The 13783-nt window shown below is 35.4% G+C and overlaps 1 protein-coding gene across 10 annotated transcripts in view; it reads right to left on the bottom strand.

Annotated features, from left to right (window-relative positions):
- Window positions 1-258: 258 nt before the first annotated feature.
- The window catches only part of QKI (QKI, KH domain containing RNA binding), a 112128-nt gene continuing 98603 nt past the window's right edge, over window positions 259-13783 (bottom strand). Inside the window, exons 6-9 of one of the 10 annotated variants that reach the window (XR_014006382.1) lie at window positions 11383-11679; window positions 7829-8647; window positions 6397-6439; window positions 259-3289 (exon numbers count right to left, since the gene is read on the bottom strand). Coding sequence is in view for 7 of the 10 variants with exons in the window: in XM_081187947.1 (XP_081044073.1) it covers window positions 6408-6439; window positions 7829-7903; window positions 11383-11679 (404 nt within the window). In the remaining 3 variants the exon portion in view is untranslated. Of the gene's footprint in view, window positions 3290-3810; window positions 8648-11382; window positions 11680-11967; window positions 11992-13783 lie in introns of those variants that run through there. The other 9 variants (XM_081187947.1, XM_081187948.1, XR_014006383.1 and 6 more) reach the window with 9 other exon arrangements.

Here is a 13783-nt window from a genome sequence, read left to right as displayed (position 1 = left end):
GAATGCCTCCAATAATGCTACTTGTTCCCAACTCTATTGGCACCTACCCCCAAGGTAAGAGGCCAGAATGACCAAAGCCAATTTAATAGTAGTGTGCAGAATGTCAGCCAAACAAACAACATAAAACAAGTCACGTTGTGTTATCGGTGGTCACGTTCTTCAGGGTTAGTCCAATAACTCAAGACTTTACATTCTTCCGTCTTTCCTTGTTTATTTTAATTAAACATGTAATGGTTAATAAACTGACATAGTCCAGAGTTAGTAGGTTGGTATTATAACATTTATTAAAATAATGCTATGGGTTAATAGAAACAGCAAAGAACCAAAGAATTAAAATGCAAGCTATGTAAAAACCCAACTAAAACCCAGATATGTCTAATGTATTCAATCCAGTAGCTAACTAAAAGCCCAAAGACAACACTCCCAATATAATAATAAAGTACTGCAAAACAATTGGCAATTTTCAGTTATCAAAATTGTGGGTTTTGCATTTTTGTATCCTTTTCTCAATCAGGAAAAAAATTCTTCTGAATGTTATATAACATACATATAAAACAAGATAGAAAAATACATTATAAACTTGTAACAATGGCTGTAAATACATTATCTTACATGTTTCTCATAGGCAATAGGTTGGTTATGGTACATACATAGCATCAAACTAAAGTAAAAGGAATAGACAAATACATGTCGACTGTATGGTAACATACAAGCGATGTATGTATACCCACTCTAAAAAAAATTACATAATACTGTCAGAAAAAAGTCTTAAACTACATATTTTAATAAAGAAAAATTCAATAAAGAATGATAATACTGAGAACCAAGGCATTCAGAGATTTCAAATGTCATGCTTTAAGTTGATCCAAAATGTTGTCAACTAAGTCTTCAAACTTTTTCAGAACAAACATTACTTTTATAAGTCACACTTCTCCCAAGAAGAGACCTTTGATCAGCATCTAAAAATGTCCAGGTTTATCATAGTTGAGATGAAACTGGATCAAATACTGGTTATGTTTTAGCAATTCTCTCTCCAAAATTTTTGAGTGTTGCAAGTTTATTCAACCAAACAAAAATCAAAATGGCACAGCATATACTGAAAGTCAAACCAAAAAACCTATGTGTAACAGGAAGACAAAGCCAGTGGCAAGATAAAATAAAAGCTAGCTGAATACAAAAGGATGTATGTTTATTGCATAGTAAATAAATTGATACTTGTTTCCAGGTGAGACACAATGGTTAGACCAAGTCACCATGCAGGTGCTTAAAAAGTAAGCCCTCTTACCTAACTTACTATTGACCTTTGATTTGGAAGCTGTGAAGATTTTTAGGATAATAAGTTGACACAATGGAGGGGGGTTATCACCTGATCTTTGCCAAATCTGCTCAAAGCAATTCACGTATCACTACTTGCTCATATACTTTTTACTTCACCTTTGTGCGTAAAGTGTTTTATCACCACTAGCACAGCTATGCAAATGTTTACTGACTCAAACTGAAGCATAGCTGAACTTCCAGATAGTTAACTGATACTTCTTTTCCTTTTCAGTAAAGCGCAACCGGCAGTTAACATTCATCAAGTAGGAGTTTGATGAGGAGTACACACTATTTGGCATTGTAGATGAAGCACACAAAAACCTAAAACATGCTCAAAGACAGACTGTCTGAATGCTCAGTTTAGTCATGGACAAAATCATCCTGTAGGCAAGTTCACGTTCTGCTGTGTTTCAAATAGGGACAATGCAACCTATTCCGGGGGCTGGGGGGGTATAACACTTGCTACTGTATAAATAGTGTAATCTAATACTTTGATTTAGAATGAGACTGCATCTTAGAACCCTTTGGTTTAAGGCTGAGCAAGTACTATAAAAATATATTGTCTACAATTGAAGAGGGAACATGTTACAAAAATATTGCGGTTGGCTGTTGGTGGAACAATTCCATTTCACAGTTTCAGATCTGACAAAGTTGCATTATGCTATGGCAAAAACCAGGTAATTTAAATGGTCAACTCATTTGTCTTTCCTCACAGCTTCTTTTCACATACTGGGCGACAGAGTGGCATGCATTAACTTGCTGTCTGAGGGAGGAGCGGATTATACGAGACATCTGACTAAATGACCATGAAGAAAATAAGGCACTTTCTCTTCTTTATACTTATTCCAATACTTAAAAAATAAAAAATAAAGACAAAAAGGCTCTTTTGGTCTTTTGTTTCTCGACAACCACCAGAAAAAATCATTTAATGAAATAAAGGGTTTCTTTGTTCTTTTTTCTTTTTTATAACACTTGAAAGTATAAAATGCTACATTTCCAAAAATATATTTTTTCTGCACCAGCACCCTTGTATAGTAAAAGTATCTACTTTTTTTCAATTTGTTTCAATGCACTACACTTTATCTACAATTTCATTACATGTATACAGCAAATAGGCAAGCATGGCTTTTACATCCTTAATGAAATTTCTCTATACAGGGAGGTTTAAAAAAATATTTGAACAGTTTGCCCAGTAATGTGACACATAATGCATGTACCTTGTACTCATGTAATCTTTTAAGGAAATTGATGTATAGTAAAAGAAAGTATCTCAGGATTAGCTTCAATAGTGTTGCTGTTTAGTTTATGCATTGATGTAGTTCAAAAATTCAGTAACCTATCTTTCATGGCACTTTTTTTCTTCTTAAAAACACCCAATTTGGCAGGTAATATAAAAAAGGCTGCATCTTCTGCCCTTTGAGGGCATTGGTAGTGACTACACTGCATGTCAAATTTTGAATACTTTTAGGAATCCCTTCACCAATGACATCCCTGACCAAAGGTTCATGCATGATGCATCATCACACAGTACATTCAAAGAGAACTTTGACTTCTTTATGAGAAGAAAAAGATTCCTAGAAGTCTCACAGTAACTGCCTCTGTCATCAGGGAGTTAAGGGACATCTGCCTCCATCTCTCAAGTGAGGCCGTTCTTACCATTCATTTAGGGTGGGACACTAAAAGATGATCAGTGCGGAGGGATGAATTGGACCTTATTGCTTTACTACTATTCAGTGCAGGTTCTAGAACCACTTTCACCCAAACAGGGAAAAAAAGCTGAGTTGGAGGACAACAATTTCTTTGTCTTTTTGTTAGATGGTAAGACGAACGGACAAGTGCCTCAGCTCGCTGCACTGAAGACAGGCAAGCAAAGGCGATTACCAGTTAACTGATCAGCAGGCAGGCATGGTCAGGTCATCATTGGGTGAAGAGTTCAGAGGTCAGAAGGTCATAGGTTAGTTGCCGGTGGCGGCTGGGTGGTTAGAAACAAAAACAAAACAAAAAGGAAAGAAAGATAGAGAAGAGATTAGTTTCAGCTAGTGACGGCTTAATGACAACATGAAAACTAATCACAACTAATAAAAACAAGCATGTTTAATTCTGACATACTGCTTGACACCATCTACAGAATGCAATAAAAATCATGACAGCCTTCTATCATGATTTGAACATATGAAGGAGAAGCCCACTCCCACAAAACTGGTTAACGAGGAAAAATAGAAATAAAATATATCTAATGGTTAGTAGCAGTCGATGAAAGGGGGGGAAAAACAATGAACAGTTTTTGGAACTTGGTAAAAGAATTTAGAACAGTCAGTGCACCATATCAGTATCTGACTGCTATTAAGCATTAGTATTCTCCCATGTGCAAGCATCAAAGCAAGTAGTAATGATGAATGTGATTATTAAAAACTGATTGTTAAAAGAAATGAATCTAAGGAATTTGATTTGTCATGAACAATTTGGTTTCACATAAACTATGGGCCAAACAAGTTTTTTTGTTCAATATATTTTATTGCTTTTCAATGATTCTATTTACAAACAACAATGAATTTCTTGGCTTCATGATACAAAGCAATACTAAATTGAAGTCTAGAAGTGTAGGCATCATCATAGGGACCAGGAAAAGGCCAAATGTTCTAGCCAGCTTTTCCTGCTGAAAATGCTATTTTACACATATAGGACACTAAGAAAATGCACTTGTATGTAAACACTGTAAAAGTCCTGCCATTTTAAATTCTATACTTAAAATGCTCTAGTTACATCAAAAATAGAGGAAATCTAATTGATACTAATAAGGCATTTTAAAAACTACAAACAGCTCTTTTTTCAAAGCTAATACTCTGCAAATACAATAAATTCTGACATTTCATATACATTCCTGCTTTATATTTTTATATTTTAAAAGAAGCCACCTGTAAATACTATTTTCTTTTCCAAAACACACACAAAAATTACAGTAAAACATAAAAAAAGTTCTCAAGTGGAAAGTTATCATTCCCAATGTTCTTGAGCTGTTCCTTCTTTAATGACTCTCTCACATTCTCCTTCAACAACTTGGTCCACTTTACAGTAGTACAAATTTTAAGACTCATTCAACAGCTTTATCATCTCTAATAAATTGAGGTTTGAAAAAAATATTTGTACTGTTGCCATTGACTAAAGCAGAGGAGATGGAAGTGAGAAAGGTATTCAGTGCAAAGTCAGATTTGTGCCATTTTGTAAAATGAAATTCAGTAGGTGCAATGTTCACAGATAGCACACTATTTAATGACAGACATTATGGGTTGGATTCATCTTCACATGTTACATTGTTTCTATGGCCTATCATTTAGGCTACAGTTCATGAACACTAAACATTATTGCTGTAACTTAAATGAGACCTCATGTTCCCTGATTTATTTTTTTGAAAAAAAATGCTGAGAAGTGGGGTTTAAGCTAAAAATGTTGTCAAAAAATAAAAATAAAAACAAAATTAAAAAATAAATATTTAGTGTGGCACCATCTTGCCACCTTAAAATGTATACTAGATATCCGGAATCTTAAAGCATTCTTGGTACTTACTACAATTTTGATTAAAATGGTATTACAAATTTTAGACATAAATTATGTGACAATTGGCTTTGAAAACATTCAGTTATGGACTTAGCAATGCCATTTTTTTGTGGTTTATAAAATCAATGCAAGCTATCTTAAGATACCAGTACACCTGTGATACATCCTCTGCCAAGTCCCTGGCCTTCTACAGTACACACAGGTTTGTCAACTGTGCAACACACACCATTTACAGTTTATTACAATTAGATCAGTCAGTCATTCTCGTTACATGAATCAAATTCAGTTTTGTATTATTTATATAGCGGGGCCTTAACCTTGGCAGAAATTAATTAAGTACTGCTGAATTCTTCCATTCTAAACTTAGAAAAAGAATGCTGACAAATTGTGGGCTCTTGCTTTGAATGCAATGCTTACATGTAAGCCAGCATTAAGAATAACAGCTTGCTTAATGAGAGAATATAATAGTAGCAAACATAATTTGGAAAAAAGTTTAATCATAGACCCAGTGAATGTACATTCTGCCTCTCATCTTCTTGCAGCTTTTCCTTATGAAGAGAAAGCAATTCGGTTTACTGACATTGTATTTTAACTACCATCAATACTGGACAGGTAATCAAAGTATAAATCCACAGCAAGTGTAAATAGAAAGTGCCCACTAATTTTAGCATAATGGAAATTTTCAAAAAGTGAAATTGCTTTTAACTTAGAAGTTGGTTGTACGGAAGCAGTTAAATAAAATCTAAACAAAATACCAATATATGCACACAACAATCCTATTGAGAGAAACAGGTGTAGCACTCAAATCTATTGCAACTTAAAATGAAAACAAATACTATATTAGTTTTATGAAATCTTAAATTACCTACAGTGTTCACTAATTACACTTATTTTTGAATCATATAGCACCATTAGCAAATAAACACTGAAGGAAAAATGTTAAGGTCACCTTCACCTCCTTATATTATATACAATAATAGTTATAATTGAGAAGGCACTTTGGGAGCCCTTGCTACTAAAAGGAATTCCAATTCCAAGACTATAGTTAATAAAACTAAAAACCTTGATGCTACATCCTCAAGTTACTTGAAGCCAAAATCTGACCAAAAAAACTTACAAAATATTTTCCAACAGCCACATCTAGTTAGAAGCAAAAGTAAGTGGCTGTCTGTATTAGTACTCAAATGCTCAAACTTTCCAGCTGCAAAAAACAGAAACAAGGACAGTTTGTGGCTGAGTTCAGCAATACTTTCCGCTACCTTTTTTCTTTACCAGCAACTGAGTGTGAAATTATTCCTTCCCACCCTATTCACCGGACAAAGCTGTCCTGCTTCCAGCATCCTTTCACATCCCTATATGTTAATAACACTTTAATAGTGTACAAGCATGTAAAATCCACGTAATTGCATTAAGCAGAATCATGTAATTTACCCCATTCCTCAAATATGTGAACCAAGTGAACTGGGCCTATGTGCATTCTTTTTCTTCCCCTGCATTTACACCCTGTTCAAATATTATACTCACATTTGGGCAATCTAACAAAGATAGAACTGGAAAGGCACACTATCTGTATGTAATGAGAAAGTAGGGTAGGGGGAAAGATTGTTCAAAAGAAGCTTGTCATAACTAAGTAATGTATTGAGGGAAACTATATTAATTCTGTTGTAGCATTTTAGAAATGCTCCAGATTATTCAACTACTACTCTGGTTTGGAATGTTTGTAGTAACACTGAGTTGCTTTGGTATGAGCCCAAGAACAGGTTAAATGTATGAAAAGGCTCATAGGGTGTTATACAACCTTCTAAGTCTTGCAAGTAGATAAAAGAGCCATTACCTGAATGTTATCAAATGTATCAAACCTACAGAAAACTCTTATACCTCAAGCACTGCAATTCAACACTTCCATTCTAGTTTGTATTTCTGAACTGTACAACACACATTAAGCCCCACAACACCCCTGTGAGGTAGGGAAGGAGGATTTCTATGGAAACAGGCAGTACTGCTACTTATCAAATCCACAGACCAAGCTGATACTACATGTGGGATAAATGCTCCTGAGAATACATAGTCACACTTCTGCCAGTAGCATACTCAATGTCAATAAACCGAGAGCTCACTTTTCACAGGAGAATTAAACCATTCACGGGTCCAAGAGTTCAAGGAACATGAATTACATTTCATGTAAAAGGAGAAAATGAAGATTTATTTTCCATCCGTTAGCTAAGCCAAACAGAGTCCAAAAGTAGTTGTCTTTGCTAACCAGAATGTCAAAATTGTAACAAGTTCAAGAAATGAATTTTAGCATCAAATGATATAACTAAAAATTTATATTTTTTAACAGAAGTGAAATATTCTTTATCAGCACAAACCATAACCAACTTCTGATATATCAATTTTACTGTGTGTTTTTTGTTTTTGTTTTGTTTTGCTAAATTTAGAGATGGGTTTTGTTCTCAGATATCTGCTCAAGTTACAGTACAGTGGCACAAACCATTTATCAGAAGAGAGGAAACTAAATCTTCAGCTTTCTCCTGTAATAATAAGAAAGCATTTACTTCTATCTCATTAAGCGCCCATCCATTCATTTTATTTTGCAACACCAATCTGATATCTCCAATTAATAATAGTCACATGGGAGGGTCAACTATTAATGTAATACTAAGACTTCAGTCCTGCTTGAATTTAAATCATACATAGTGCTTACAAAAGGAACAAGTTATAGCATTTTATATTGAATACACTGAAGGTTGTTTTTTTTAAAAAAAATCATTTAGATGAAAAGAGTACAGTAGTTAACAATTTTAAACCTCTGGAACAAATATTACTAGCACTTCAATTTAATGTAAAACATCAATATAATGGTCAAAATAGTATTTGGTTAACCAGCTGTGGTGTTGCAAATTTCATGTACACTCAAAGCATTTCTTATAAGCAAGAACTGCAGAACTAAACTAACCTCTGTCTGCGGTCACAATCCTTTGGTAAGGATGGACACGCATATCGTGCCTTCGAACTTTAGTAGCCACCGCACCTAGTTAAATTGCAATTACCAAGACAGTTAGAAAACATTTGATAAAACATTAACAGCAGGCTTATCAAAATGGATTTAAAATGATCACTTTCTAAAAAAAAAAAATTCATTTTAAGAAAGCAACAAGTTAAGGCACAGTAGTTTCAAATTTTAATCTTAATATATGAAGTATACCTGTGCAGATTAATATTGCATTTATTTTAAACATCCGGGCCTTAACCTGCATTATTCATTCATTTACAAACTCAAGATTACAGTTTCATGAAATCTACTAGACCCAAGCACATTTGAGCTTTACTAGTCACATATTCACTGAAGTGCCTTCCTTGCAGCAGGACTACCTTAAATAATGCCATTCTTTACTAATTTTAAAACAACTTCCAGTTTTTACCATTTTAAAAAGTTTTAAAGCAATTCCTCAAGCCTACAGACTGTGGTTTAAAACTAAGTCAATAACTGTGAACTGCAATGAATTAGGTGATTAGTAAAGCAAATAGTACAAAATACATAGCAGTCAGTATACTACCATACACTCATAAATCACAGCTAGTTTGTCATAGTACAGGCTATACCAAATTAATAGCATTTTTATTTCTATGTGCAAAAAAGTGCAAGTAAGTCACTGACTGCTAGGCTATGTTTTTTCAAGGCTGCTGAAAACTAAGCATTTGTTAAAGTCAGCTCTGACGAGGGTTCAGTTAAGACCATTCTTGAATTCTTAGCCTTTCGTTGGGAAAGCCATACCTAAAGATAAAAGGAAGGGAATGAAACATTAGTCAACTAAGATTTGATACTATTGCCAATCTTCCTTTCCTCTATCACGTATTTTTCCTAAATCAATCTTTTCAATACTTTATATTATCTCAATATGTCACCATTTTACTGCAAATTGCATGTGGATCTATTATGTGCCACTCAAATCAATGAGGCTAACTTCATTTTTCAACACTGCCATTTTGCATTTTCACCTAGTAGCACTGTATACATTTGTCCCAGACCAGGGGCAACTTTCTTTTCCCAATTGTCTCAATGTTGCAGTCCGTTCTTCACATACTCTCTCGAATCACAAACATAGCTCTAATTCTGTGCCCATCCCCAGCGAGAAAATTGGATGTGTTATGGCACCTACAAAGCTTTAAGTTTGGTTGATTACTTTGAATTCACCACATAGGTAAAATTAGTACTTCCACACAATTCTAGTAGTTAAATTGAAATAGTCTATGGAGGGGAGGGGTTGAGGTCAGCTAAAAGTAATTCACCTATTTCTTTACTATAATACTGTACAATGCTTTATCTTTTACTATAGACTGCAATTATTATGATTACCAATAGTCTGCTCCCCAAAACTAAGCTAATAATGGATTATGGATTAGGCTAGATTAATGCCTATGGAACTGCTACATTTACAATTTGTTATGCATGACTTCCAGTAATCCATACCACAGAAGTGTTAGGATTGGATGAAGCCATGTAAAGAGATTTGCTACCGGTGACAGAATGTGGGGCTAAACTACTAATATTGCTCCTGAAAAGACGGTCTGCATCTGAAATAAAAAAGACTTGCAAAGGAAGAGAAAAGAATATAGGAAAAGTTAGTGTACCAATTGCCCCAAAGCACCACATTGTAGATGTCATTAATTCAAAATCAGGGCTAAGATAAAAGGCAAAGCACTGTGAAGAGCTGAATTGGTTCTACAAAAGTAGAGGCAACAATGAAAAGCAAAAACTTGAGTGCTTAATGTTCTCTTCCTATGACCAAGAAGATGTGAGCTTGTGCATACAGACACACAAGGTCTATTCTTCTGTAAACGAGCACTACTTTCAACACAGTAACTGTTTAGATATGAACCAGCCAAAGTTAAGCACTTGTAAGTCTCATTGATTCCAACACAAGTGTTTAACAGGGATTTAAATAGAGATTCAAATCAAACAGACTTAAAATGTGCATAACTTTGGCTGGATTATGTTCTTAGAATGTGAAAAACACTATTGCTGACCCAAAGTTAGCAACCAAAGTCCCATAAATCAACAAGATCAGCAATGCCAAGGCCATACATATTTCACACAAAAATATAGGCAGAAAAATATATTCAAAATCCTGGGAAGGACACAAACTGCCTAGCAATGCCTGCATTGACCATTTCTTAATTAATTGCTGCTATAGTCTGGCCTTCATGCAGCAAATGAACAGACCAAAGTATCAGGAATGTGAGACATTTCAATCTCCTCTGTAAAAAAGGAGGCGGTAATGTTTTAAATTGCAACTTCTTTTAAGTTATGTTCTCACCTAACTTCAGTGATTTTAATTACTTTAAAATTGGTGGCACAGTAAAAAGAGATACATATTTTCCTAGTCCCTAGAAAAGCAGGGCAAGCTATTTTACTTGCACCTCTGGGGCAGCCCATTTAGTATTAACTTGTGGTTTCCCACCCTCCTCTGTGCCCAGTCTCAAAAATGAGACTGTGCCTTTTTCAATAATTAGAGATATGCAGAACAGGCTGTGTCAGAGAATTCTAAAATATCCTTCAACCCTCTCTTTCAGTATACAGTGGTACCTCGCAAGACGAATGCCTCGCAAGACAAAAAACTCGCTAGACGAAAGGTTTTTTCGTCCGTGATTTGCCTCGCAAGACGAATTTCCCTATGGGCTTGCTTCACAAGACGAAAACGTCTTGCGACTTTGTTAAGCCGTTTAAACCGTGCTTCGCAAGACGAAAAATTCGCTAGACGGCAAAACTCGCGGAACGAATTAATTTCGTCTTGCGAGGCACCACTGTATATGTATCTAAAATTGTGACTATTTTTCACATTTCAGTGTACCTTGTTACTTCCAACTCTAAAATTCTATAATTCTATCTTGTATGCCTCCATCCAGCAACTTCTGGAGCCAATTTGGTGCCAAACACATTGCTGTGCTTTCCTTTAACCACATCAGCAAGGTAGAGTGGGGGGCTTGTCATTTGGGCAGACCAGGACCTCCATACACACTGTACAGGCTTGTGCCCCAGAAAGGTCACTTTGGTACTGCTAATGCAGCAAAAACAATGTGGGAGGCAGCAGTTACGAGTTACCAGCTTCTTCAGCCACAGCATGCTCTGTGATTCTCCAGAGGTTTGACTTCATCTCTGGAGGCGCACTCCATTGTCTCTTGGGACAGATGGATGCCAACTATCTTTTCCAACTAAATCTAGTTGTTTGTAAGGTAAAGAAGCATGATGCTACCAAAGAAAGAGTTGAACTATGTTTAAATTGATGATATTTTCAAAATCTGAAAAGGGGACATGGCAAAACAAAACAAATGCCAATGAAAAATTCACCAAGTTGCCCAATATGCTCTGATAACATCATCAGAGGCGAGTTCTATAGCAAAAAGGTGCTTGTACAATATAGTATGTTTCCTTATACTATATTTATCTTAGTGTAAGAAACACACCACCTGATAAATTAATATTCAAATAATTATCTAGGAGGAACTTACCTAATACACCACTGGGTTCAATAGGATACTCAAGAATTGATGTAGCAGGAGCCAGTGTGTAGGGATACTCATACGGTGTGTAAATTAAACCAGCTTCAGGTCCTGGGGGAACTATTGCAGCAGTTGGGTGAGGAGTTCCATTTGGCATGACAGCGGTCTGTATTTGTCTGATCAAAGGCATTAAGGTAGGGCCACCTGGCGTAGGGGTACGCAGGGCAGCTGGTGGGAGAACAGGCGCAGGCCCCGTAATAATCCTTGGAGCCTGGGCTGTTGCTGCAAGAGAAAAGGCAAGGGCTGCTACAGTAAGCAAAGAAATTTAGAAGAAAGTATGGAGACAGCAGTGCAAAACATGGAAAGATGAGAAAGTAGGAAAATAGGAAAGAAGAAAAATAAAAGGAAATCATTAGTACATGCATTGATCACACAGTGGCAAAGCACACCATTCAAAAGCAAACAGCTTTTCATTTCCCAGTGTGATTAAGTATGAACATGCAAAACAAAAGCCAATTTAAAATGGTAGAGGAGATTTCTAAAACAGGTTACACAGCACAAAAGCTCAATTTAGACCACATATTTTTTCATTACCTATGCCTTCAAGACTGCATGAGACTGAGAGGCATGCAGGAAACAAAGAAAATACTGTTGTAATTGCATATGGAATATTTTAAAAAGTGAGATTACAGAGTCCACAGAACTTCAGTTAAGCTTAGATATCATACAATGTAACATGTTTAAATTGCAACTCATCATAAAATCATTCTATTTAGTATACAAACATCAGCATTTATTTATAACTTTTATCTACTTTCAGCATCAACACTTTTGCCTTTCTGGTATAGTTAGCTACAAAAAAACTCTCTTCCTCTATTTTTCTTAAATGCCAGTATGAACGCTAGAAAAATAGACTCAGGTAGTAGTTAAAAAGAACAAGTAAGTTAAGATGTGTAAATGTGCTGTTAATACATAATGCTGTCACTGTTTTTAAAATCACTTGGTGTTTAAGCGTAGCTTTACTGATTCATCAGAACATAATGTCCAGTGATTAAGTATTGTTAATCAGATTTAGACTACAATTCGCTTTTTGGGGAGCCTTTTGGACCTGGTAACAACATGCTTCTGAGAGGCTGCAGTTTAAAAGCACTCTCAAATTGGTCCAGAATGCTGCTGCTAAAATCTTAACAGGGCAAAGTGCTCTATGATCATGTGACTTCATTATTGTATCAGCTGCACTGGCTTGTACTGGTTTTCAAATGCAATTCAAGGAGCTGGTTTTTACCAATAAAGTTCAAAGTAACTTGAAATCAAGCTATTCTTGTGTGAATCTGCCCATCTGTTAAGATCAACTGTTGCTTTTGTCTTGTATGTGTAGGTAACCAACACATAAGAGAGCTTTTTCTGTGGTGGTGCCTCCTTGTCCCAAGAGGTTACGTTACCTTCCTTTTTCTTGTTCACCAGCACATAAACACTTGCTTTTTAAAATCTACTTTTGATTCTGTTGCTGCTCAATGTATTGTCAATGAGACTCTTGGTGTTTTTGCTGTTTTTAGTTTTGTTAATTTATGTTTTAGTGATTATATTTAATGCTTTTGTGTTTGCTCTTCATTTGTAAGCAGCTTTAAGTGACTCCTTTGTGGAAGGGGAAATGGGTATAAATCTTTTAAATAAATAAAAGTTAGGAAAGGACCAATGAAAAATACCCAACTATTTGCTCATGTCATGGAAGAGTGACCTGAAATTCAGTCTGCTAAGAGCACAGGAGAACATATTTAGCACAGAAGTGGCAGGTTAGTGTTTTACTGTTCCTAGTTCGACTTTTCTAATAAAACACAGTTATGTGATGGTAAAAAAAATCAGTTATGTGGGGGAAGCTCTTTGCTTTTCTCTCAGACCTTGAACCTTTAGTGTTAGTACACAGTTCCCAAAACATCCCATTTTTAGTATGGAAAACCTAAGTTTGGTTAGAAAAGACAGGAACAGCCTTGACTCAGCAGAATATTTAGACTGAAATCCTGTGTCTGCTTACTTGGGAGTAAGTCATTGATACATCAAAATAGTTATCTTGGATATAGGTTTTAAATGACCTAAATTTCCCTTTCTAACTCTTTAGAACACAGCAGCTACAGATTGGGTGGGTAGTAACTGAACTCATTAGCACCTTCTTGGCTTTAGTTGCTCACATCCTAGATCACAATACAAAAAATAGTAGTACCACAAAACAAAACTCTAAAATTGTCAAATTCCATGGTCAGTTTCCCAGTACCACATATGCAATATACCTTACTAATATCACCTCAGAGATTCAGAGAAAGATGTACAAATAACTTTTTTATCTTGTATCAACATTTTAAAAGTTTCTTAGCCTTAATCTTTTGTATGGAGGAACAATTAAAACAAGCTGCAG

The sequence above is a fragment of the Podarcis bocagei genome (genome assembly GCF_964188305.1).
Source record: "Podarcis bocagei genome assembly, chromosome: 3".
Lineage (NCBI taxonomy): Eukaryota > Metazoa > Chordata > Lepidosauria > Squamata > Lacertidae > Podarcis > Podarcis bocagei.
The sequence above is the reverse complement of the archived record's forward strand: the minus strand, read 5'-3'. Positions and strand labels throughout refer to the sequence as shown.